Genomic DNA, 27,400 nt, shown 5'->3' with positions numbered 1-27,400 from the left:
CTTGATGACTTCTGTCAAATTTGTATGCATGCATGGTGACATGAGGGGCAGAGCTCATGTGCAGGCGCACATATGCACATACATGCCTGCACATCAAAAGGTGCTGAGGCAGAAGATTTAAAAGCTCAGCTCAGCTACTAGTTTTGCTTTGCACATTTGCTGAATTTGGCCATAAGTTATACTATCGCTGTTGTTTTCTGGCGCTCTCCCAGATTTGTTCTGCTAAAAAGGCCTTTAGAGGTTTCAGCGTGTAGCACTTCCAACAAGCAGCTGGTGTAAATTTGTAAGAATATGTCCTAGTTCTGCTCCCAAAATTAGATTGTATCTCTGTAACCTTTTCACTCCCAAGCAGGCCTGAGCTCACTTGACAAGCATTGTTTTAACTAACATCAATTCCTCATTGCAGAATTCAGATTATGCTACCAAGGGAGTTGAGGATAAAGTCAAGCTTGGTCTTGCTGGCTGTGGCTGATGGGAGTTGTAGTCTAAAACATCTAGAGGGCACAAGATAGGCGAAGCAGTAGCTGAAGCGCTGGTTTAAGATTGGTGAGATCCAAGCACAAACCCCATTCAGCCTAGGTGACACAGGCCAGTCAATAACTCTCTCTTGGCATTCTGCCAAAGTCCTCTAGTGACTGGGTGGAGGGGCAGCTCATGCAATAAACCTGCACGCAGAAAAATGAGATTGACCCATTTGCAATACATGACTCCCATCCAAACACCTATAAAATTGATAAGGTACCTTTAGTCCAATTCATTTCTGATACAGGAAATGATAAGTCAGTGATGAAAGAAAGGATTTTTTTTTTTCCAGAGACACCACTATTCTTTTATGATACTATGAATTCATTGTTGTTCTGCAGTCACTCAGATCTCTTTTCAGTGTTCACACCCTAAATCTCCGCTAGGAATAAAAGGAACTGCCTTAGTCCATATGGCTCATTGTTGTCATATGGCTGGCAGCAGATTTGCAGGTGGGGAACTGAGCCTGGACTCCTTCGCATGCAGACGCTGCCCCGTAAAGGAATACTAATTAGGAAGAGGCATCTTTGTCTAGACACAGAGCACTCTGTGAATCTTCTCAGGCCAGCACATAACTGGGATTGAGGCGATGGCCCAGAGTGGGTGGCAATCCTAACCACTCACAAGTAAACACCATTGAATGGGGCTTACTCCCAGGTAAGTGGGCTTAGGACTGCATCCTTAACTCGGAAAGGGGGGGGGAGTGTGACGTGGCTTGCAAACCGATCCTATGCGTGCTTACTCAGAAGTAACTCCGTCACCCAATGCATGCAGGCAGCTGGGTAATTTTAAGACGCTGGCCTTAATGGTCTCGCCGGAGCTCACATGGCAATGAGTTATTTGCCCACTTCAGAGTTGGCGATGCTGCGCTTGGGGGCCTTTCCGCTCATCCTGCGGAGCGAGGGGCCCCGGACGGACCTCTGACCCCCTGGCGGTCCCAGTGCTTCCCCGCACACTGATGTCCTAATTCCCTACCGAGCGCGCTGAGCACCGCACCCTGGACGCGCCCGCGGCTCCTCCGCTCGCCTGCCACGCGCTACCCCGAGCTGTAGCGCCGCGCTTTCGCCGGCCAGCTGTCCTTAGCGCTTTAAGAGAAGACGCGATCCTTCTAACCCCGCCCCTAACCTCGGCGGCCGCCTCCTCCAGGTCGCGTCCTAATTGGCTGACCAGGGTATGAATATGTATACCTCCGAGCTGTGTGAATGAGCCGCTGTCCCCTCCCTCGACGCTGCACAGAGAGGCTCAGTGTGCGCGCGGGTCGCTCAGCAGCTGCAGCCGCCGCCGCCGCCGTCCCGAGCAGAGCCCTTCTCGCGTCCCGGGAGCCGGCGCTGCCCTGCCGCCGCCGAGCCAGAGGCAGCTCCTTGTCCCTTTGGCGCCACGGTCTCCCTTCCTCCCTCCCGGCCCGCGCCGTCTACGCGCTCCCTCCCTCCCTCCCTTGCCTCAGCTCCCCGTGTGTGCCTCCGTGCCAGCCCCGTCGCCTCAGCTCGGCTCTGCCCGCCCGTCCGTCCTTCGGCGCCCGCCGGGGAAATGCGGGGCCTGTCCGGCTGGGTGGTGCTGCTGGCGCTCGGCAGCTGGCTCCGGCTGCGGGCGAAGGGCGCCGTGCCTCTGGCTGACTTCTACCCCTTCGGGCCGGCGCAGGGGGACACGGCCACCCCGCAGCAGGACGACGGCGGCTCGGGGCTCCGGCCCATCGCCGTGAAGTTCCCCTTCTTCGGCGCGGCTCACATGGCGCTCTACGTGAGTAGTCTGCCTGAGAGAGACACCCCCTTCCCCCCCCAGCCCCGAGGTTGCCTACCGCGGAGTAGTTACCCCGGAATGCTCTGTGCCTGAGGGCCCCTCAGAAGTACCTCACCCAGCATACTTGGTCCTCGAAATAAAAGGGAGACTGGAGCGGGGAGGGAAACCCTGCCGGGCTCACGGCGTGAGAGGCTTTTCTCCACAGAGCGCGCTTGCTTCCACCGACCGGGATGCTCTGCGTTGAGGTTTGCAATGCCACGCCAGGCGTGCTTTCGCTGAAGCAGGTCCCACGGCAGTTGGGTGAATCTCTCTCTCTCCCTCCCTGGGCATAAGTGCTCCGGGCTGCCGCCGGAGACCCTAAAGCAGGCTTGGCGCTTCAGGTGTTGTTGGGACTCCTGGCCGTAGGCTAGGAGTTGAAGCAGCAGCGCAAAGATGTCTGGAGGAGTGCCTCAGGTTAGCCAGCTCTGCTTTAAAGCTTATAGCATCTGAACTGGGCCAAAGGCAAGCGGGGATCTTTCACTGGCTTTCTCATTCCTAGGGATGTGTGGTGCAAAAAGCCCTGCCTTGTACTGCAGCCAGGTAAAGGTGGTGGGGTATTTTGAAAAACTTGGTTTCTTAGACTATGTTCACATGGATTCTGTTGGATACACATATTCAGTAGCCTATGTCAGGGATGAGGGACCACACATCTCGCCACTCCTGACCATTACCCAAGCTGTCTGGGGCTGGTGGGAGCTTGAGTCGCAACAACATTTGAAGGGTTATATGTTCCCCATATCTACTTTCTGGAGCTCCTGGGGGACCAGTACAGGTGGCATGGTAGCTACTTTAAATCTGATTTCTGTAAACTATTGATAAGAAACATCTGCCACGTAAAGAACTGGGGTTTCTGCACACCTGTTTGAATGTGTTTGCTGCCTTTCTGCAGATATGTTCTTGAAATAGCCCATCAAAACATACTGGTATATAAATAGGCTAAGTATTAGTGCACTGGTGGGTTTCCCAAAGTCCATCCATTTTTCTTCAGCACTTTGACTTTCACGTGACAATCTTGGCTATGGGATTATATAGTAAATGACATGTAACAGGATAGCATGGTGGGGATGAGATCCCAGTGAGAGGAGGCACCTCAAAACCACCAAAGAAGCAAAAGTGGAGGGTGGAGGTCGGGTAGGAGCCTCAAGATAGTGTCTTGAGATAGGATGCACCAGTGGTCTGTTTTAGATACATGTTTTTAATGTGTCTTATTTTGGTGTGCTGCCTTGACAATGTATTCTTGTTTATATAATTGTATATTGCATTGTTGTAACCTGCCCATGGTGAAGGATGAGTGATAAATTTTGTAATAATAAATAATAATAAATAAATGAGCATTGACTGATAATACCAGAAAAATACATGATAGGTACTTCCAGACATGGCTTGATAATGTAAAGGAGTAGTTTACGATAGTTTTTTTTAACTCCTCCTTGAGTAAATCCAGATTAAATAAAGAGGTGGGGGATGGACAGATATTTTTATGCCTGTGATGCCATGTGGATGCTGCAGAAAATTGCAAGCATGAAGTGCCTTCAGCCCACACTCAGCACCCATCTGGAAGCACCTAATGACACTGCCCTTGAGGAAAATACTGAACCAAAGGCATTCTGACCAATCTGCACATAATTGGTTGCAACATGCAAGCACCAACTTCGGACCTGCTCCTTTGCACTAAAGGGCTGTTGTCCAGCCAGCTGAGTGTGCTAGCCAGCAAGAGTAAGGTTACCAGACGTCCCTGTTTCCTGGGTGCAATCCCTGCATTTACAAATCAGTCCCCTGACAAAACCCATCTATTTAGTAGGAAGTTGAAAAGTGTCCCCGGATTCATTGAAAAAAAATCTGGTAACCTTAAGCAAGAGGAACCAAAGAGTTAAACTACTGCTAGCCACAAATAACTGTCATGATTCCAGAAAACTGCATGGTGGATTTAGAAAGAAAATCTCAAAAGACAATTGCTTGCCATCTGTCTTCCGGGCCTTTCAGTCCTGTTACCATCTTTTTAAACTCTTCCCCCCACTGCAATCATGATCATTACAACAACAACAAAATTCTTCCCATCCCCAAAAGCAGATTTTCAAGATTCTAATGACAGCAAATATACCACTAACTGCCTTGGCAACCGCATAGTCCGCAAGCCAGATGTTTGTACAACCAAAACCAAATTTCGTTAGCCAAGATAGTTAGATAATATAACTTTGCACTTAGGTTGGCTTTAAAGTTTGGTTTGTTTTCCAGCTGCTCTTTCCGTGTGCCTATATGACTTGGCAAGCGTTGGAGGTGGGATAGCCAAGCAGACTATTGGTTAGTCAAGGCTGTTGGGGTTGGATATAACACCAAGCCAAGGTTTGTAAGCCAGCAACAAACCATGGACTTCATTCTGTGGTTTTCCAGGAAACAAACCAAGGTTAGTCTCTGGAGCTGGGTCTACACCATGGCTAAGCTAAACAAACCATGGCTTAGCATTATGTGCAAAACAGGCCTGTGAGTAAAATCTCTAAAATCTGTTCTGATGGTGGTTGGAAGAAAAACGTGCTGTGGTAGATGGCTTGTGATCTAATCTAGCCTGGTGGTAGTAAAAAAATAGCACCATTTACATGTTCAAAGCACTTCACATGAGCCTCACAACAACCTTCGTAAGGTTCAACAGTATTATTATCTCCGTAATGCAGGTGGAGGGATAAGGGTGAAAGAGACTGATGTACCACATTATCAGTTCATTGCAAAGTGAGGCTTCAACCAAGGTCTCTCTGATTCATCTTTGTCTCTCGAGCTATATGCTGCAGCAAAAACATGTACCCAAGCCTCAATGGATTGGACCCTAAAGTTTGACAGTCTGATCAAAAGTTTGTTAATCTAACCTGGTGCCTTCCAGAAGTTTTACACTACATCTCCCAGCCAGCACAGCCAGGTTGGGAAAGACAAAGTTAACTTCGGAAGGTCAAAGGAGGACAATTTCCTGCCCCATCTCCCCTCCCATGCTCATTGTTCAGGAGCCCCCCCCCCCCGCCCCCCTGGAAAGGCTTTTCAAGGATCATAAGGGAAAGAATGGCACATGAAATTTCCTTGTCTTATGATTCAAGCCAATAACTGTAACATCCATTGATTCACAGTCTTTAGACTGATGGTTTGTGCTGTGCAAATAGATCCTTGTTTTATACAACATGACTGGCATCTTTAAATCTAGCTGCCTTTTGCTTGGTTCCTTTTCTTTCTTTTTTAGGTTACTTCAAATTATTCCAAAGTCATCTGGATTTACTTGGGGACAGTCAACAGTTTTAATTTAATTTAAGGCATCAAAGCTGTAACAGGATGTTGCGAATCGGCATGTCTTTGCTATATTTGGCAATTACACTCTGCCGCCAAGGGGTTATAATGGCCTAAAGATTCTGGGTTCAAGGGAAATCCTTGAATGGCTTGGCCTCTTCCACTGCCTAATTCTATTGGCTGATTTGACTCCGTTAGCTCTCTGAATATGATTTGTAATGCAGTGTTGCACCTTTGGGTTGTCACTGCCAGTACACGAATATGAGTTTGGCTGCATGAAACTCACCACAAGGACATTCCTGAAGAGTAGGTGTAAAAACTAGGTGACTGTAAAACTTTTTCCCTTGCCTGCCATGATAGGAGACAGGAAATTGCTTACAATGATGACCAAGCAAAATCTAATTTCCTGGACACATTAATAGATGTTGACATTACCTCAGGAGAGTCTGTTACTGCAGCAACACAATCCAGTAGCCTTAGAAGATGTCTCTTTCTCTGCCTGTGAATAAATCACATGGAGGAGAGTCTTGTGGTTGAGCTTTCATTTAGTCTTGGTGCTATAAGCAAAGAGGGTGCTTCCATGATTGATTACTTCAGTGTTTGTTTCAATTTCATGCACTGTCATGACATACAACAAACAAACGGCCCTCTTCTGTTCCATGCACAAACACCAGGAAATGGTTACCAATGCAGTATGTGTGCAGGGTGCAATCATTGACTTACTTGGAGGTCCATATTTGCTTACGTTCATCCTGTGTGAAGCTGTATTTAAGGTAACAGAGTCCTAAAATGAGAAAGCTGTACTGGCTTGGGTTTAGCTAGTCCGTTGTCTGGCATTTACTTTATCTGCTTGTGAGGATACTTTTTGGAAAACATCTTTTACTAGCATGCATTCTTCACTCATCATCCTTTCCTGTGCCTTGTGTCCAAGCACTGTTTGTTAGAATATGGCAACACTTTGGTGCTGTGAGGAATACACGCCCTATACAATAACGCTCTTGGAAATGGATGGTTAGTATACTTGTGCATGGCTGGGGTCAAATAATTTTGAGTGGCCAAGCAAGACTCTTAACCACTAGCACATGCTCTTGTCCCTGACTTTGCACTACATTTTAAAAATGCAACAAAGGGTCAGAAGCGCACCAAAGCACTCTCCTTCAAACTGGCTTTCTGGGCCTACTTTCCTGGTGGAATCTAACTGCCTTGCAGATGCAGGAACAAGCCAGTGTATCCATTGTCCCCCTGGAGCTCAGAGCTAGCCAGAGGCAGTGGAGGCATGCTGGTGTTCAAACCACCCAGTAGATGCTAAAGCAAACTTCCAACTATGGGCTCATCCAGACTACCTTTCATGCTGTATTTCTAGGCACAGGACTGCACTTTAAAGTGCTATGTCCAACCCCTGCCCCCCCCTTTTCTCTCTGTTACTTTCCCTGTGAAAACCTGCTCTTTACCACTGAATCAGAGCACATGACAATCTCTAGAAAACCCAAATTGCTGTTTATTCTGATTCAGTGTTTAAGAGTGGGTTTTTGCAGAGAAAGCACAGAGGCGAAAAAAAAGAAAAGAAAACCATTCAGGCACGGCACTTTGAAGCTCAGACCTCTGCCTAGAAAGCATGGGGTAAAAGGTAAGCTGAGTCCTATATTTGGGGCCAAGGCAGATTTAGGGCAGCGTGATTGGTTTCGCTGCATGGGATGCAACCTTGTTATCCACATTATGTCTAGGAAAGATAATGGTATAAAATGCTGGAAAAAGTGCTGGCAATCAGTATAGACCAGGGGTCAGCAACCTAAGGCCCATGGGCCAGAAGCAGCCCACAGAGGTTGTTTGACCGGCCCATGAGCCACCCCCGAACTGAGCTGTTTGCTCGCACGCTGCACTAAACCGGCACGATGCAGGGACTCGCTTTTGTGGCGCCGAAAATCGCGGGTGCGCACAATCTAGCCCACGGAGGGATCGCCACGGGACTGATCCGGCCCAGGCAAGATAAACCTTGCTGACTCCTGGTATAGACAATAAGGTAGTTAGACCAATGGTTTCACTCTGTAGTGTAGAGGATAGCTTCCTATTCCCACCCACTCCCTGGAAAGTTTATAGCCTAGACTACAGCTTGTGGTTAGTGGTGTGGAAGGGAGAGAGAGAGAAAGAGATTAGCCAGAAGCCTGCATTTGGACAATATGGTAAGTGAAACCTCAACATGGTGTGGGAGTTAAAAAAAAAGACCAGGAAGGCACAAAATATCTGAGCCCCTCTCCAGGAGCCTGCACGATCCCAGTAAGTTATCGTTTGGCTTATTGTGACATGTGAACCAGGCCAGCCTCTCTGTGTGATTAAATCTGGCTGTGTGCCAATGTCACTGAAGTTTGAAGGCAAACAGTCTTTTCAGAGTAGGGGCATTGGTTCCTGGACAGGTGAAAATGGCAAAGAGCTTTGCAGCATCTTTAAAGGATAACAGACTTACTGTAGCATAAGCTTTTGTGGACGTTCATCCCACTTAATCAAATGCATGAACTGTTAAGTCTTTGATTGGCAGATACATATACACCTGCCAGCTGAAGATAACAGTTCATGTGCCTAATTAGGAGTGCTGTGAATCCAGGAAAGCTTGCACTACAATAAATCTTAAAGTGCAAAGAGATGCTTTGCTGTGTTTGCTGAGGCAGACTAAGATGCCTGCCCCTTTGGAAGTTGTGATCCCGAACACTCTTGCACTCTTTTCACACTCCTGAATATGTTTGTGGAAAGCAGTACTTCTGGTTGAGCTCTGTAGAGTTTGGAAAGAGAGCACTGCTAACCCCTTTGAACTGATATGTTCAAATTAGTAAGGAGTTATCCAGGGCAACCATGATCACTTTATGGGGGGGGGGGTCTGCAGTGAGAGAGCAGGACATAATTTCCTGTCACTGATGGTTTATTTTGCTTGACCCACTTGCAGGAGTCCCGAAAGGGCTCCAAGGAGGGGGGTAGATGAAGAACAGGAAGCAAAGCAATTCACTCCTAACCCCACCCAGTGTCTCAGTCCAGATAAAACCATGCAGTGGAATAAGCAGAATAGAATGGTCACATTTTTAAAACACACTTTTATATTTTTATTTTTTAAAAAATACTTAAATGCCAATGGAAAACCAGCACATTCATCAAATGTGTTTCCTTGTTCTGTTAGTTCCTGGATTTATCTGGCTTCTTCCTTTTACCGTGGGGGAGTATTCAAAAATGGTACCACCCATATATCCACAGTCTGAGGTGGCACATTCCAATCTAAAACCTCTACATATTATTATTCCCATCAAACATAGGTAAGTGGCAGTCCTTTCTGTATCAAAAACAGTGCCATCCATGTACAGAAGGAAGGTATTAGCTAGGGGAACCCAAAGTTTTACAGACGTACAAACAATATTTAGAAATAAAGCCTTAAAACAGAGGAGGAGAACTACAAAACAGACCTAGTGCAGACTGAGCATGCTCTACAGCCATAGACCCCTCACATACACACGGTTGTAGTGAAGATAAACTGGAGGCGGGGCATGTGTTGTTCTTTAAACTGATTGGACAGCAAATGTGACAACAGATGCAATTACTAAATAACATGTATCCCATTCTCAGTTGCTGGAGACAGGTACAGGGACCAAAGTACAGTTCTGGCTGTTTGGGTGGTAAGTGAGGGGACACTCTTTCTGCTTCCAAAGGATTAGTCCTCATTGTTTGTTGAAGGTTCTACACATGAAGCAGAAACGTATCTCACTAAAGTCAAGAATGGGCAAATGATTAAACAAACAAAAGCTCATTTTGCTCTTCTGCCAGTTTGTACACTTAATCTAGGAAACAGTGCCTTGCAAACAACGGTGATTGCATTAAACAATGAATGTGGGAGAGAAAAGGTCAAGCCAGGACAGTGCAAACTACTTGCAGAAGAAAGTAGAAGGCGTAAGCGGATGCTAGTTTCAGGATTTCCATAGAAATGTCTTTGGCTTCCCACAACATCACAAGAAAGATCCAATGATGAAAAGCCTGTATGCGGATAGAACATTGGATAGTTCATTATATCAGGGGTGGGCAATTTATAAGTTACAAAGGGCTACACTGGAAGTACATAATTAGCAAGGGCTGTGTTTAATTTGCACATTTGAATATAATTAATGAGCAACTCGGCATTGGTAAGACCTCATCCGGAATATGGTGTTCAGTTCCTGGGCTCTAATGCCTTGAAAAGAATTGACAGCTGCAGAAGTATTTGGAGAAGACCAATGTTGATGAGGAAAAGACCAATGAAGGGAGTGTGTTTCTGTAGAAATGGAGGTTGGATGGAATGTATGGGTGAGTTGTATGAGGTTGTTGGTTTTGGAAATTTTCAGTGTGTCACAATAAGAGGCATAGTTTCTTGAAAGGACAAGAGAGACAATGATTTTATACAAAGACAGATTGTGGTTCAACATTATGAAGGTTTTGAAATGGCCTTTCTTGTTGATCTCAGGAAGAAGTAGGCCAGGCATCTGGTAGGGATGCTTCATATTATCACTTTGTCACGTTTGTGTCCCACACTTTCCCTCTTAAAGCCCAAGGAGTCGCACATGAGGTTCCTGTTTTTATTGCTGTAGCAGCTCTCTAAGATAGGTTGGGTTAGGACACTATGACTTCACCAACACCACCCAGTAAATTTCATGGCTGGGTGGGATTTGAGCCTGTGTTCTGCACATTGAACCCCTGCCCTGTAGTTCTTATGCAACACTGGTTCTTGCAGGGACAGAGGCTGAGCTAACAGAACTACCAGTATTATTCTGTTCTTGCTCACAATTGGGGTTAGTTCTCATATGCAGCAGATGTGGTGATAAACATGTTTCTAGACTGTACCACTTTAGACTGTGGGGTTTATGTGATATTTAAACCAGTGGTGGCTAGTCCAATGCTGAGGGCTTGATGCTGCCCTCCACACAGTTTTTTTCTGCCCCCCACCCCCAAGACCCTACTGAATTTGGCAGTGGCAGCTATAATAATAAAAGTACACTCCACACTGGCGTGGACAGAGAAGTTTTAAACTCCAGCACCCTGTTGGCATGTAAATCACCCCCTCCCCAGTCATCAGTTTGATTGTTTAATGAGCAGTGAGGGGTTCTAACCCCCTTCAGTTCATGTAAGGTTAGGCCACATCCATTGTTGACATGCAACCCCTGAAGGCTTAGCAAAGAGTGAATGCAGCCTTTAGCCAAAAAAATGTTAGCCACACACCCCTGCTTAAACAATACAAAAGGCTGAGCTACATACAGAAAATGAATAATAGAATCAGAATTGTGGAGCTGGAAGGAGAAAGCCAGACTAGAACCATACACTCTTGACATCTAGCTTTCTAGGAAATATGTTTTCCCCACTTTGCCTTTACCTTCTATGAGGAGCTACTGTGGAGGGTGCTGGAATCAAGCAGGAACCACAGGCAGATTCTGTCCCTCCCCACTCCACTCATGAAAATGTTCCAATGGCCATTGTTAACTTTTTGGTTTCTACTGAGATTAGCATGTGTGTGTTTTTTTCTTAGCCTGCTGTGTATCTTAAAGGTCAGTAAAACATACTGTAGTTGGTTTGACTTGTTTATAAGATGCAGTTGGATAGAAATGTTAAAAACATTACTAGCTATTTAAACGAGAGGAGAAGCCAAGGGTTTATTGATCCATGAAAGCATTTGCTTTTACTAAGAAGTGAAGCCAGTCAGTCTTTATTTTATTTTATTTTATTTTATTTTATTTTAGTATATGGGCAGTTCTTCAGAAGAAACTTTGCTACTTTGAAGCAGCAAAATATCATATATGTTAAAACCAATCTGATGCTTCTGATTAATGGGGAAGAGGAAAAGTGGGACATTCTGGGATGGCTTCTGTAAATCCAGGACTGTCCCTGGAAAATAGGAGGGTCAGCAATAATTCTAATTTTAAGATATTGCACGCAAGAATCATATTATGTTGAGATAATGCTTGTGTTCTAAGCAGAACTACTCCATGCATATATTCACTACTGTGACTGTCACTGCCCTTTCCCCACCTTAGGCAATCACCACAATCACCAACTTAGTTTGTGCTACTGTGAGCCAATAGTTGCTGTACCTCATGGTATTTATTCTTCGTGTGTGCATCCCATTCTAAAGATCTACCCAAATCCTTGCTCTTTATGTTTTTCTTCAGCCAGCACCCCTTTGTCACGTCCAGGTTCACTAACTGTTTATGCAACAATATCTGTGTTGTACTAGCTGGCTGTTGCCACTCTATACAATATGTCTGGGAGCTGCTTTGAACTTCCATTTGTAGTTATTTTACTGGCAATCTTTCATCTTCTTTTACATTTGGCTTCTGGGAGCATCAAAGTCTTTTGTAATGTTTTGGTTCATATCCTGCCAGTGACAATCAATTATTCCCATGTTTGCTGTCATTCATATTCTGTCATAAGGTTCCCAAGCGATATGTATTTGCAGCTCTTTGTGAATAATTGTAGACCACAAACATGACGACTGTGTACTGAATGTACAGAAAGTCTGCTCTGCAAAATTTGAACTTCCAGTAAATATTATTGTTGACCTAAAATAGTGGATTTGGGAGGCACTTCCCAAAAGCTTGCCACATGTATTAATCTGGCAGCAAAGAAGTGGGAGCATTTTTGCAGCCAAAACCTTACAGCAGTTCTCCGTTCTGAGTGGCAAGCCCATTGCTGTGGGTTTTCATATTCACACCAGCAAATTTATAAGTGTGGATTGCATGCATATGTCTTTAAATATCTGTGTTCATGCATCTGGGAACCCTAAGTGGGCAAACAGTTTCTCTTAAATTTTGAAGCAGGGTTTATGTTTAAAAATGATTTGGCATGGCAAATGAAAACTCTGCTCTAACGTGCTCTCTAGTTTTAAAACAGATACAATACAGTGATGATGTTGCATAAATTTTTGAGATGCTGCAAGATTTAAGGGGTATGTGTTCAGGGACAGGGGACATCCATGCTGGAAATGAGTTTTTCCCCAGTCTTATTTTCTAAAATGGAAGGTTCTGATGTCCAATCCCATCTGGAAGCTGAGCCTCTAATCCATCTCTGGGGAACCTGTGGTCCTCCAGATGGTGTTGGCTCCAATTCCCTTCATCCTTGACCATTGACTGATGGCTGGGCTTGATGAAAGTTGGAGTCCAAAATCATCTGGAGGGCTACAGATTTCCCATCTCTGCTGGTAATACTAATAGTATAAGGATTCAAGGCAGCTTCTCAGTGGTGAAAGACAAAAAGTCACATACTTGCGCCCAAACCTCATGTGATGTTGGAGATGAGAGGTTGTGGGATACACAGTATTAAATGAATAAATACACCCCCCCCCAATATTAAGCTGTTCCCTGTGGTGCCTGTGACTTCTCTTACTTGTAAAAGTTACAGTTTTGTATATTCGTCCTTATAATGCCAGCAGGAACCTACAAGCAAATAAAACCTTTCTGCCTTGTTATAGTTGGACTAATAACACTAAGGTAGGTTGATGAACTTTTTCTTAAAATACAGTACAGCTTTAGAAACCAAACTCAAATCACATTTGTTTGACATGCAGATCTCAAAATTCAGCCTTGACCTGCAGGGAGCAGCTGTTTTTGCTCTACACTATCCTTTTTTTTTTTTTTTTTTTTTTTTTTTTTTGGTTGCTTAAGGAAGAATTTTACATGCTCATAATGGTACGAGGTGAAAAGAGAACTCCCCCCCCCCATTCCTGGTTTTGGCAGAATCTATACTTGAAAATTCCTTAATCTAAAAATGCTCAAACGTATTCACACACCCCTCACTTCTCTCATCTTTGCTTCACCAGTTTAATTCTTCCCTTTGTTACCCTAATGTGTTGGGGTGTAGTTTTGTAGCTTGTAATAGTATTATGTAATAATTTTATAATCCGCCTGAGATCCTGCCCAGCATATGGTTTTGGAGAAGAGTTGTGTACTATTTTCCTTTTCGTTGCTTATTGTTAGCGAGGGTTGGGTGTTTTGTTTTTTTTTAATCAGTAAAATCACACAGCCCTCCTGCATACGTCGCCCCCACCCAGACCACACTGGCTGAGCTCCAATCTCTACAGAATGGCTGTAAAATGCTCCTATCCTTTGTAACAGAGCCAGACTTTTAGTGGGTTGCCTTTGGCAGTGCTGTAAAAGGCAACACCAAGTGCAAGGCAAAGATGAGTCAGGCTGAGAAAGTCTCCACTAGATAGATTTTCTTGGTGCAGTAAAAGCTTTCTTCCTCATGGAACATGAAAAGGGCTAACAGGGAGGCTAGAATCTCAATCACCACCCCTCCTCCTCAAATCCTATCCGAAAATGTGTGTGTCCATCCTCTGCCTTGCCTCCCAGGTCACACAGCTGGTCCCTGTCACTGATAAGGACTTGTTCCTGGCACTGGAAATGCTAGCAGTTGTCCTCTTTCACACAAGGAGGTAATTGAACAAATCCTTTAGCAACATCACACATGCACACTTGGCACTCCAGTCTGCCTCTCTTCTGCCCTCTTCCAATATGGAATGTGGAAGGGGGCTCCTTTTCAACATGGTGCTTGCTAGTGGCGGAGTGAATGAGCATATGTTTTAAATCCAAATCCTCCCCAGTTCTGAGCGATTTTATCACCACCATGGGCAAAATATTTAAAAATCAACTCCTTTCTTGGTTGTTGCTCTGAAAGTTTCATTATGAGAAGGGGACATTGACAGCGATAGCCTTTATGCAATGCCTGCGAAAGGTCCCAGGTGCAGTTCTTGGTATCACATGGTAAAAAGGATTGTTACCAGCTGATAGGAAATATCTTTGTCAGGGATCCTGCAGAACTGTTGCCGGTCAGAGTAGACTGCACCAGCTTAGATGGGCAAATTGTCTGGCTTAATATAAGTTGGCTTCCTATGTTTCGGAATCTTCCAACCCTGTGTTGGCTCATTGATCTTGTCAGGCCCAGTTTCCATCTCCCACATGTGCCATGTGCCACATTTGTCTTTTAGAAAATGAAAAACCAACAGTGTGATAACTGCTGCTGGGAAGCTAGTAATACTGCATATCATTTTGCACAGTGTGACATTTTATTAATTCCCACAAAAACTAGAAAAAAAACACACAAAATTTGGGATTTCTTTATTCTTTTGCTGCCACTGGGACAATAAAGGCATTAGTGACCGTGGATTTCCATAGTGTCTGAGAGGACTCTCTCTTGGCATGCCTATCTCTAGTGCTGTGGGACAAATCTCAAAAGAAAGAGAAATCTGCACAGGTAGGTGAAGCAGGGTGCACACAACTTAGAGTATTTGAGAAGCTAAGCTTGGATAATAACTCTTATGTCTCTAGCCTCTAGCTACTTATATCTTTAAGAATTTTATCCTGAATATTGGATTAACCGCAAAGCAGCAGATTGTAGAAATATGAGGCGCCAACTAGTGCAGCAATTCCTTTCGTGGCAGGAGATGAATGTACTTCTCCCATTTTCACAGGTATTAACAGCAAAAGGTTTAAGCTTCAGTTTCCATTCGTGCATGATTTCAGAGCTGACCCCTACAGCCTGCATTTCATATGTTCTCCATAGCAATGTTTTATTTGGCAGCGACCACATGGGGAAGACTCGAGGGAACCAGAATGCACTAAAACGAAATAGCTTGATGCATGGGTCCTTTGGGAAGAGATGGGTGTAACTTTAAAGGAGGTTTTCCCTCATTAGCATACTGAACTCTGGTTTCTGCTGCTGGCTGTGGTGGAAAAGACTATGTGAACGGCCTACGTCTTGGCTAAGGCTCCCTTTCCTCACAAACTTCAGAGGTGAATGTGCGGGGAATCTTGCACAGCTTTTTCTAGTGGGCCGAATTGACATAATTGCAGTAGTGCTCTGTGCTGAAGAGGGAGTCCTGAGATTTTACCTGAAGATATGGTCAAGTCACTTCCCTCAAAAGCTTCCTGCTTATATACCATGCTATGATAAGGTGATTTGAAGTGTAAGATTTAAAGGAACCTTTCCTGGGGTGTGTCCACACACACACACCCTAAAAAAAATGCTTTGTTGACATAAACGTACCTGTTTTACAAGGAAGGAGAGTGCTTCAAGAGAGCCCAGCACGTCAAAAGCCCTGACAATCAGCTGGGATCAGTTCCACTATGGGAGTCCCTATAGTGCAGCTGAGGGGGCAGAAGGAGGCTACTTGGACTCAAAGCACTTTAAATCCAAGCCACTTTCTGTGGAAAGAAAGTAAAAAATACTGCATTTTAAAACAGCATATATTTATTTCCCTTTCCAGAGGAAGCAGTTTGTATTCGGTGCACTGGAGAAAGCACTTTGAATACATCTTATTTCTCTGCAGAGAGGAAAATGACCCATTTTTAGGAGCATTTCCCCCTCTGCGTGGACTTCAAAGGGGCCCCATACAACCAATGATCATCTGATCAGTGTTTACAGGGAGGCTATGTGAAGGCATGCTCCAAGGACCAATCAGCTGGTTGGCACTGAAAGATCTTCAAAGGAGGCTACCTTAACTGCTGCTCAACACTTCCAGTACCTTTCTTTGGAGATGTGTTTTCATCGCCAAATACATCCACCTGTCAGCCTCCAGGGGGCAGGAGAAATAAGGCCTGCCTGGTGGATTCACTTCCCTAGCCCTTTTTAAGATGCTCAGCTGGTGAAATTAAAGCCTAGTTTATAAACTTGGCTTAACAGTACATGTGAACCAGGTTACTTTTCTATTGCTGGAGTTGAAGTAAGATTCAACTCCCAGTCCAATGAGCTTCTATATGGTGAATGGCATCGGAGAGCAGCATTTTGTCAGCCTTGGGCAACAAAATGTATTGGGTCAGCTATGGTTCTGGGGGCTTTGGGTGAGACTTCTGGCCTATTTGGGATTAGCACCCACCAAACACATTGATCTGTATGAGTTCTTGGAAGCATAAGAATATCTACAGCTCAAAGTTGTCAGTCCTTGGTTTCATGTTGGATTTGCAGTAACACTGCAATCATATACAGTGGTACTTCTGGTTATGAACTTAATTCATTCCAGAGGTCCGTTCGTAACCTGAGGTACCACTTTAGCTAATGGGTCTCCTGCTGTCACCGTACTGCTGGCGCGCGATTTCTGTTCTCATCCTGAGGTAAAGTTCTTAATCCGAGGTACTACTTCCAGGTTAGTGGAGTCTAACCCGAAGTGTTTGTAACCCAAGGTGTTTGTAACCCCAGGTACCACTGTACACATTTACCTAGGTGCAGCACTCAGTGGGACTTACTTCTGGGTAGACATGCATGTGGTTGTGCTCCATGAGACAAATTGCAAAGAAGTAACTGTGTTAAGGCATGCAACAAAAAATAAAAGGGCCTATGACACTTTAACAAAATTGTGGCTGATGCATCTGGCTAAAGTGTCTTACAGTATTACAGGCTTATTGTTGTAATACATTTGTTAGTTTTTAAGGTGCCATAGTCCGAACATTCCAAAGCACCACTTGCTTTTTGTTTGTTGTTTTCCACTAAAGGAAAATCAGTACAACCTTATGGTGGGGGGGAGGTCTTTCGAGTTTTCAAATGGATCCTCTGCTGCCAATTGTTTGAGCTATTGAAGAACTGTGTTCTTGAGCTTTCTTAAATGTCAGCCACTAGAGAAGGGCACCACATGTTTCCGAGCATGTTAAGCTGATGTTTACTTTTTGTTTCCCCTGTCCTCCCCCACCCCACAACTCCCTCGTGAGTGTTAATAAGCTGCAGGGTTCACCCAGAAGATTGTGCTGTTCTTTGCACCACTGTATGAAGCTTGGGAATGTTCTATTTTTATCTTTAAAGACATTGGCCAGGATGTGACAAAAGCTCATCTGGAATAAGTAAAGATTTTTTTTTTTCTTCCAATTGTGGGGCTGTGACTTTTCCAGATAAAGAGAAAACTTCTAACTGTAAATGGGAGAGGCCCATTGCTCTGTAAGAACACCAACTGTCCTTTTTGCTAAAGTGGATTATGTTTCTCGCATGAGATACATGGGTGGTGTCCAGATTGGCACATATGTTTGTGGGTGCGTTACTTTTTGGATTTCTTCTTTGGGGGTTAGGTATTATTTGGCTTGGGAGCTTTCTTTCCCCCCTTCGTGATGTTTCTGGGTTTAATTTAGATTTTCTCCTAATTGTTTTGCTTTCATGTGTTGTGTTTATCATTTTCCTGCTCAGTTTCTTTTTTAGAGTCCGAAAACAGTTTCTGCATGAGTGCATCATCCATGACATATGTCATCAGCAGGTGGCTCTGACAAATGGCAACAATTAGAAAAGGGGCACTCTCTGGGGAAACTTGTGAACCCCCTTCCTGGTGTGGCTTCCAGCAGTATCTGCAAAGTGGGGATCTTGTGATTCATATACCTCTACTCTGTACATACATGGAGCGCATCTGCATTTAATTTAGGAATGTGCATTTTCAAACAGAATCTAGATGCAATGGCTTTCAAAAATAGTTATTTATAAATTGGAAGCCACATCTTAAAGACTTTGTTCAGCCAACTCTCCTAAAATATAAATGACAAGAGCATCTCCAGTTGAGTCCCACTCTAGAGCTTGCCTTGAATGTGCACATGGCTAGTGAGGAATGCAGATGTTATCCCCTAAAGAAAGGTATAGTTTGGAACAAACAAGGAGTTCTTTATAATGCCATAGATGCATGTACTGTCTCTCACCATGTGAAATGGAAGCTGTTGGGCTACATATGATAATAGTTGGATTGAGTAAATATGCAGTGTATGCCCCTAGGTCAGGGGTCTGCAACCTTTAAGACAAAAAGAGCCACTTGGACCCGTTTCCGAAGAAAAAACAACTGGGAGCCACAAAACTTGTCATTATAAAAATAACTTTTTTGTCACTTTTTTATTATTTCTTTGTTTGACCCCTCAGAATTACTCCTCCTCATAGAAATAAACGTTAAATTAACAAGTTACCTTTTTGTGTGTGTGTGTGTGTTCTTCACTCCCCTTCAAAACAGTGACCAGCGTACATGCCCCCTTTCAATGCAGTGACCAGCGTACATGCCCCTTACAATGTAGCGGGCGGGCGGGAAGGTGACGTCGGGACGGTGCGTGACTAACGCACACACCACCCCCATGCGACGTCACAGCCAGTACAGCGCCCACCACAGTGGGGAGTGTCGGGGTGCACAATGCGCCTCCTCCCCTCGCTAGTATCCGCCCCGGAGCCGCGGCAAAGGTGTAAAAGAGCCACATGCAGCTCCGGAGCTGCGGGTTGCAGACCCCTGCCCTAGGTGATCCTAGGATATCTCCAACTTCAGCTGAGTGTGCTTAAGCTACATTCCTAAGCACATTTGTGTGGAAGTACATGCTGCTAGAGCTTATTTCCAATGAAGTGCACTTAGGACTGAAGTTTTAGTTTGTCATTTAAAACTGTGAAGGATGAAGAGAGACATCAGAAGGTGCCTATCTGGAGACGCTGCGGATTCAGTCAGGGATATTCTGCATGCAAACCAGATGCTCTACTACTGAGTTGCATCCTTTCCCCTTTGAACTTATACCCTTCCATATTTTGACTTGGTATCGCTTAAGTTCCCCTGTATATGCATATAAAACTGATTTCCGCCCATGACTACGGGCAAGAAATGAATGAGCCATCTTGTGAATGCATGAGCCTTTCCTGAACCCCAGCTTTGCAGCAGTGGCAAATCAAACTACTCCCTGCATTATCTGTTGTAGTCGGAGGACAAGGCTTGGTAGAACCTTCTAATAACTCAAGACATGCAAAGCATTTTCAAATGACAATCTAAAAAACTCAAGCCTCCTTTTAAAGTAAACGCCACTGAAATCAGCAGCACTTACTTCCATGTAAATGTGCTGAGGCTCTCATTGGCTGTTTGCTGTGACATCCTCATTTTGTTTTGTTTTCTGTGGACATGCTCCTGGCATCTAAATAACCTGGATTGCTTTGAAAAATCCCAACTAGCTTTAGGCAGCTCTTTCTGAAAATCTTGGCCTCTGCTTCATCCCATATTGCTTTAATAATAGGAAGAATGTTCCCATGTGGACATTAAAAGGTTACTAAGAATTTATGAAACAGTAATCTTATTCCCCTTAGTCATGGCAATAACTCAACATGTGTTTACACAGAAGGGTTTGCCTCATACAAAATGCTGACCTGAGGGGTTGCTATACCAAATTCTTCAGCAATATGCTCCGGTAAGCTCTAGCCCTAGCATCAAGAACATGTAGAGGTTAGAGGGGTTTTTTGTTTTTCATTCTCCCTGCAACCCAACTGGGAAACAAAGGAACAGTGAACTGCAATGTGTGAAAAAATTCTTGGGCTTACAACCTTTTTTCAGGAAAAGTGTATGTTGATCAGTTTTTGAGTAGGAATGTCAAAAAGGGTCACAAGCAGTGTGAATTTGTTAACTTTTGAGGTGGTTTTGCAATCCTTCTCTTACAGAGGTTTTTGAGCCATATAGAACAAAACCTCTGTTGCTTGCTGGTGAGATTATTCAACACTTATTTTAACCATCTGGATGCAGGGCCCGTTAATATTTGGCAGCTATGATTTTCAGTTAGCAAATCTAGAGGTTCTCTGGGCTAGTCATATCCACACTACATTTAAAGAACTCTTAAACTACTTTAAGAATCCCAGAGAATTCTGGGAACTGTAGAATTGTGGGTATTGTAAGTCTGTGAGGTCAGCACTCTTCATAAACTTCAGTTCCCACAGTTCTTTGGGGGAAGGCATGACAGTTAAAGTGATATAAGAGTGCTTTAGATGTAATATGTGGATGTGACACAAGGGGCCATGTGTGTAGGCTGCCCTAGGTGTGCATGCTTTCTGTACATTACTTAGGGTGTGTACAAAGTTCAGCCTTTGAAGTGCTATTGTTTCAGGATTACTAGAAGCAGTTTTGTAGACATCACTGCAAGTGTCCATACCTGTATGCCATGCAGCCCACTTGAGGAGTTGTTAAATCATTGTCATCTGTACACACAGATGGCATGTCCTCTTCCACTAGTGTGTGTTGGTATCATTGCTCCCCTCCCTATCAATGGCCACCTCACCCCAAGTAAATAAATAAATAAATAAATAAATAAATTAAATACTTCGAGTTTCTTGATATACCAAAATGCTGGTAGCAGAAAAGGGATAGGTTTTGAAAACTAGGAAACATGTTTTAACCCTCATCAACAGTCTAAGCATTAAGTTATATGATCTGACTTACTTACTATAATTTATTAACTTTGACTTATTAACTTTTCTTAGCAGAAACTTTTTGTGATAAGATTGCTCTCAAAGCTCTTAAACTTCATCTTATGTAGAACTTCATTGGGACTTATTTGCATGAAAATATGTTTGATAAGCTGCCATACTCTCAGATGCATCCATAATTGAAACTGCCTTATTTTCCTTGCAAGAATTGGAGATACATACCTGGTACGAGTGGTAATCCTTTCTGAGTGGAGAAACAGGCCGTGTTAGGGCGTTGTAGGGTCATTTAAACAGACTATTGATAGATGAAATAATAAGGGCTAAAAACCTCTTGTTTTTCTTGTAAATGAATCTCCTTTCAGCTACATTCTTGCCCATTGTTCACCCTCCACCACCAACCATGAATTCTATTCCTCTACTATAAAAACTGAAAAACAACAAAAGCTCGTTGTCTTTCAGTGCCTTACATGATTTTGTTCCAATTATAAATTTGACAGGGCCAGTCTGATGAACTAATCCCAATGGGATTCCATTTTTGTTTTGAGTCATAAGATGTACAGTGGTACCTCAGATTACAGATGCTTCAGGTTACAGACGCTTCAGGTTACAGACTCCGCTAACCTGGAAGTAGTACCTCGGGTTAAGAACTTTACTTCAGGACGAGAACAGAAATTGTGTGGCGGCTGCGCAGCGGCAGTGGGAGGCCCCATTAGCTAAAGTGGTACCTCAGGTTAAGAACGGACCTCCGGAATGAATTAAGTTCTTAACCAGAGGTACCACTGTAGTCTTAAAATCTGTCCAATTGATGCTCATAAATTGTGCCAGAAGTGATATTGGCGCTTCCATCTTTTGCCTATGACAGTTCCATTTCTTTGAGCCAAAATGGTTCCTTCATTACAACATTTGATAAAATCTCTCATGACCTCAATGACTTCTAAGAAGAATGCACTTGTATGTTTTCTCATGACTTCAGAGCTCCCTCTCTGTCTCTCTGCCATCCACACTGCAGGTAAGCCCTGCTTGGGTGCTCAGACTACTTGTGTGTAAGGAAACATGCAAGGGGAAGTCCACTGCCAAGTCCCATTCCCTCTCAGTCAGTTTTGATCCTTCCATAAGCTTGAGGGGTACACTGCTCTATTGTACTTAATGCTGAGCTCTCCAAGCAATTTAGAAGCCCTGAATTTTCAGGGTTCTGAATCATGTGGTGAGTCTCTACAAGTAGAGCTGACTCCATACTTCAGACCTTCACCCTCAAATTCATTGTGGATGGTAAACTCAATGAAGGTGTTGTAGGCTTACCCAGCACACATCCCTTCTCCTTTTGTGCTTCCTTACCTGGATTCAGTTTGGGCTTCGTACATATACAGCAAGGGTGGGGAACCTTTTGCAGCTCAAGGGCCATCCATACAATCTTCTGGGGGCCACATCCCAGTAGTGGACAGGGCCAGGATCAAAAGTGGGTGGCGCAGCACATGTTGACTTACACATCCTTCTCGAGACTCCTTCTTGGCAAGCAAGAAACATTATCAAAGACACATTCTAACCAGACACAACATCCAAAGAAGGACCGGTGTAGGATGTGCCATGGTAATGGAAGTGTGTCTGCGAAGGGTTGTGTTGCCTGGAGAGAGTTCCAAGCATGGGCATAGCCAGGATTTATTTGGGGGGGAGGCTTTATGTTGGGGGGGCAGAACTGAGTTATTTGCAATGCAGTTGGTCAGTTAAGGGAACACATGTGACATTACTAATACGTTTCAAAAAATAAAAGTTGTTGACTTATAGTATATATATATATATATATACACACACACACACACACATATATATAGATATACACACACATATATATAGTATATAGTGTGTGTGTGTGTGTATATATATACTATAAGTCAACAACTTTTATTTTTTGAAACGTATTAGTAATGTCACATGTGTTCCCCTAACAAAACTAATGATTCTTGCTTCAGAATGATTATTTTTCACTCATATGCATATCTAATTGATGAATTGACTAAAATTCCTATTATTAATTGACCAAGTGTCAGATCCAGGCTTAGCCGTGCTTAAAACATGGCACATTGATTTCAATGGGTCGACTCTAATGATGGCTAAGTTTGCATCTAGTTAGTGCTAGGGTTTTATAATTGGGTGGTAGCCCCAAGAGGAAAGTAATGTTGGTTGGTTGGAGCTGGCCCTTACTGAGACAGCTTCTGGTAGCCAACCAATGCTCTTCAAGGTGCTCCTCTTCCAAAGCAGAGCACATGCAGGTTTCATGCTGCCTGTGTTAATCTGCCTTTAATCTGTTTTACATCTGCAGAAGGACTGGACTCTACCTTCACTTTGCTGTCCTCTGTTGTACAATGATGCTGTGATTCGCAGGCTCTGCTTAGATTCCAAGCCCATGACTGGCCACTCACGCATATACACAAAGCATTATTTGAATTCAGAGTTTGCTCACCAGAGTGAAACTGCCTCCTCTCCTCACCTCCCCGCCTCCCAATGTCACACCTGCATCTCAGACCACATTCCATCCACAAACAAGGCTTTAGCTTCTTTCCCCAGCAGAATTTTCCTGCTCCTTTCTGTACAGGCCAGAGTTCAGAAGGTTTGTGGTTTCTTCTCATTCCAGAGAAGTGAGTGATCCTTGTGTGCACATGGAACACGAAGGAGTCACCAAGCCAGAGGGGGCTTCCTGGGGGTGGGGGTGGGGGCAAAGGACTAACTTGGACTTGGGTTTCTCTTGTGAAATGCTCCTTTCGGTGGTAAGCAAGGCACCGCTTGCAAAAAAACAAAAAATGTTGGCATGCCGCACATGGGGGCTCATTATTACTAATTCCCTGCCTGCTTTGGAAAATGCTACGGTAAAGAGAAAGCTGTCGACAAATGCTTTGCAGCATAGCCTCGCCAAACTCAATGGAACTTGTGGTTTAACTTAGGAACCCTCTAGTTTCTAGTCTTAGAATTGTCCTTGCCAACTTTGGAGTCAAAACTCTGCTGCTTGACCAGAGAGGTACACACTACAGAAACCATAATATGCTTAATTTACTAGATGATTAACCAAACCAACAATGTGCAATATACTAATAAAAGCAAATCTGAATCAGCAGCAAGATGGATGCCTTAGGTGACACAATTTGAAAGGGACGATAAGGATATCGTCTCCAAAGCTGCTGTGGGACCAGTTTTGCACAGAGGAGCCCACATCAAGACTGCAGTGGCTGCAGTTAAAGCTTAATACCTTGCATGAAGGCATCTGCAAAGCAACTCGCCCCTAGAGCAGGGGTGGGGAAGCTGTGGCCTTCCAGATATTGCTGTACTGCAGCTCCTATCATCCCTGGCCATTGACCATGCCAGCTTGAGCTGATGGAAGTTGGAGCCCAGCATCCCTAGGGATGCAGCTTACTTCACATGATACAATCAGAGTCATTCAGTAGTGAGGGAAGGAGCAAAAAGGAGCAGGAGACCTTTTTCAATCTGGTTCTTCAAAAAAATGCCCCTCCAACCCAATTGGGACATAACCCAAATCGATCAACTGTGATCTGGCTGTGGGCCCAGAAAAATGGATGTGATAATCACCCTTCTTGAACTGCAGCAGTTCAGAATGAAGGCAAGCGATTGCATGATCAAATGCTCCCTGCCCCATTGAAATCTTAGCAGGCTGAGGAATATGATTCCATTCCAGGTAGTTTTTTAAGCATTCAAATATGCAGTCAACAATAGCATACTGAACTGTAAAGTCAAATGAGGACTGTGCTGGATTACTTCTCTGAATGTGTAGATGCGGAAAATTCTATCTATTACTGCTCTGCCTCCTGTCTCTGTTGTGTCAGTCACAAATGTTGCAGGCTCAGGATATGATATTAATCAACAAAGGTGTATAAATGGGGTGAAACAGTCCAGTGTAGTAAGGAAGGAGGGATGACATCCTGCCCGCAAGGGTTTTGATTTTAAGAGAGGGAGTGGTGTCTCTCCTGCTACAGCAGAGCTGCTCGTGTATATATACCCCGGTGTCTTTACCTTGACCAAAGAGGCAATAAATAACCTCCTCCATCTCCTAGTCCCTTTAGAATAAACCCTTTTGCCTCTTTAACATGAGGAAGTGAATAGTAAGTCCTGCTGCCTTGTGAGGTGAGTGACCCAAACGAACTGCACCCTGTTTGTTCAAATCACTGTGGCTGCCGCAGTTTTCTCAGCTGTTCCTCCTTCCTTTGGCCCATCTCCGGCAGGAGAACAGGGCATGACTTGTTCTGCCTCCTTTCTCAGATCCCTTGGCCATGGCTCTCAAGCCCTCATGTGCAGCAAGCAAGTGGCAGGGGTGGGGAGAGTGGGAAGGGGGGTGTTTGAAAGGAGAGGCAGTTCCCTGGATTATTTTTTTGGCACACAGTTTTTCATCTACAAGCTAGAAGGGTGGTGTGCCTGCATTTTAAAGGCTAGGAGGGGGAACACGTACTTAGAAAAAGAAAACTTTCTAAAGTGTGAGGCTTGTCTTATGGGGTAGATCCTTCCTGAATTTTTCTGCCGTCTCTGCATCCTTTTTTTAAATCACCAGTGGAAGGCATGCAAGAGAACAAACAACCTTCAGGCATAGCAATGTTTCTACCCTCTGCACAAAGTCAGGGCCCACGAGTTCAATTTAATTCAAATCCCCTGATTGTTTACCCTTTTTCCTTTTTCACCATGCCTCACTTTTTCTCCTGTCTAGGTCAACAACAATGGAATCATTTCCTTTTTGAAAGAAGTGTCTCAGTTTACACCAGTGGCTTTCCCCATCTCCAATGACCGGCGTGTGGTTGCTGCTTTCTGGGCAGACGTAGATAACCGGCGTGCAGGCCAAGTGCATTACCGGGAAACTAAGGACCAAGCCATTTTGATGAGGGCCACTAAGGACATCCGGCAATATTTCCCAGAATTCCCACAGTTCTCTGCCCAGTGGGTATTCGTGGCCACTTGGTACCAGGTCACCTTTTTTGGAGGAAACTCGCTTTCTCCGGTAAGTGGTGAATGATGTTGGCGTTGGGTATTGGATAAGGGGGTTATTTTCCATAGTGGATATTGGGATAACCAATGTGGTTGAATTACAACTCACATAATCATTGGCCATGCTGTCTGGGACTTACGGGAGCTGTAACCCAACAACTTCCGGAGGGCACTATGTCACCTATCCTTGATGTATATTCTATTTCATGTTTTACAGTTGCAGACTACAATGTGTAATGAGCAGCTGAAGCAGTTAAACTTTTGTTTATTTCAAACATTTACATTCCACCTTTCCACTATGTAAGCCTTCATGGCAGATAAAAAAACATTGTGGGGCGGGGATTTGTTACACAATCCAGTAACAAAAAGAATGAGCTTTAAAAACTAAAACTATAAAATTAAAAAATCATAATAGCAGGCACAAGAGCCCAAACAGAAAGCATGTTGGAAAGTGACAAAACGGGTTAACTATTAAAAACCTTTTTCAGCCCTTGCTGAAAATTCAGGCTCAGACCTTCTACCTCTTCCTGAGGCTGAATTCTGTAGAAGGCAGGTCCTATGGCCTGAGAAGGGATTAAGAACCATTGTGGCTGACTCCAGATAAACAGTCTGGCTCAGATTACTAATTCTGCAGTTTATTGTGGCATTTTCATTGCGGCTTTTGCGGTGCTGTTCTTTTTTCTTCCAGGTTAACACCTTCCAAATAGTCCTCATCACCGACGGCATGCTGTCCTTCACTATCTTCAACTACGAGTCCATCACCTGGACCACCGGAATGCATGCCAGCAGTGGAGGAGACTCAGCAGGCCTGGGAGGCATTGCGGCCCAGGTAGACTCCATGGTCACACCTTGCAAGCAAGTCTTCTTTCTAATACATGTCGTGCATTTTTCCAGACAGTAGTTTTGAAATAGCAAGGCAATATTTCCTCAGCCCCAATTTCTCTCTCTTACTCTCTCTTCAAAGCCATATCGGGGGCCTTGTGATAGAGCAACCACAGCTCTTTACATTGGCCAGTGCCTCATAGTTCCTTCCCATCACAACCTCAGACTCTTTAAAGAGCCACCCAGCAGAGGCTGCAGCAAGTACAGCCTCCCTTTGGTATTCCTGCCCCCCCCCCAATTCTGGTGTGCTGTTTTCTTTCTTTTAACCAGTGGCTGTTCAGATGTGTGAATTTACCACTAATTGATCTATGCTTGGCTGGCTGCCGGCTCTCATCTGAGCGTCTCCGGTAGGCAGGAAATTGCAGGTGTAAAGGAAATGGACCCATTTTCAATCCCAGAAATTCAGAAGTGCAGGTTTTTTATGACTGTAAACAGAGCAGTAACCACATGCTTTGGAATACTGTACAGTGCTTCAGGAACACCCTGCCCAAGTCCAGCCAAAGCAGGAGAGAGAGAGAGAGAGAGAGAGAGAGAGAGGAAGTTGAAAAGTTTTTCACCAGGCTTGTGACCAAGTTTGCAAAAACGTGCTGCTGTAACTCGCAAGGCGATAGTGCGCCTCGGCACGAGCACCTCACGGCTCAGCATGGCAAAGGCTTCTGCTTGGCTAGAGCTAGCAAATCTGTTCTCGTTTCACGGAAAGGAGCGAGAGTGTCCAAGATTCTCTTGGATTCACCCTGTGCAGATGAATGAGGATGAAAATAGGCTCAGCGTTCTGTGTGTGTTCCAGCAAGTGAGTCATGGATGTGTGGGGATT

The 27,400-nt window shown here is 44.3% G+C and overlaps 1 protein-coding gene across 2 annotated transcripts in view; it reads left to right on the top strand.

The window, feature by feature from the left end:
• Positions 1–1,778: 1,778 nt before the first annotated feature.
• Positions 1,779–27,400, top strand: part of SNED1 (sushi, nidogen and EGF like domains 1) — a 69,159-nt gene continuing 43,537 nt past the window's right edge. The window contains exons 1-3 of one of the 2 annotated variants that reach the window (XM_081863108.1): positions 1,779–2,259; positions 25,430–25,717; positions 26,393–26,533. In XM_081863108.1, coding sequence (XP_081719234.1) covers positions 2,050–2,259; positions 25,430–25,717; positions 26,393–26,533 — 639 coding nt within the window. In that variant the 5' untranslated portion in view covers positions 1,779–2,049. Of the gene's footprint in view, positions 2,260–25,429; positions 25,718–26,392; positions 26,560–27,400 lie in introns of those variants that run through there. The other variant, XM_081863109.1, reaches the window with a different exon arrangement.

This window comes from Podarcis erhardii (assembly GCF_964252035.2).
Source record: "Podarcis erhardii genome assembly, chromosome: 5".
NCBI lineage: Eukaryota > Metazoa > Chordata > Lepidosauria > Squamata > Lacertidae > Podarcis > Podarcis erhardii.
This window is presented reverse-complemented; position numbering and strand designations above follow the sequence as displayed.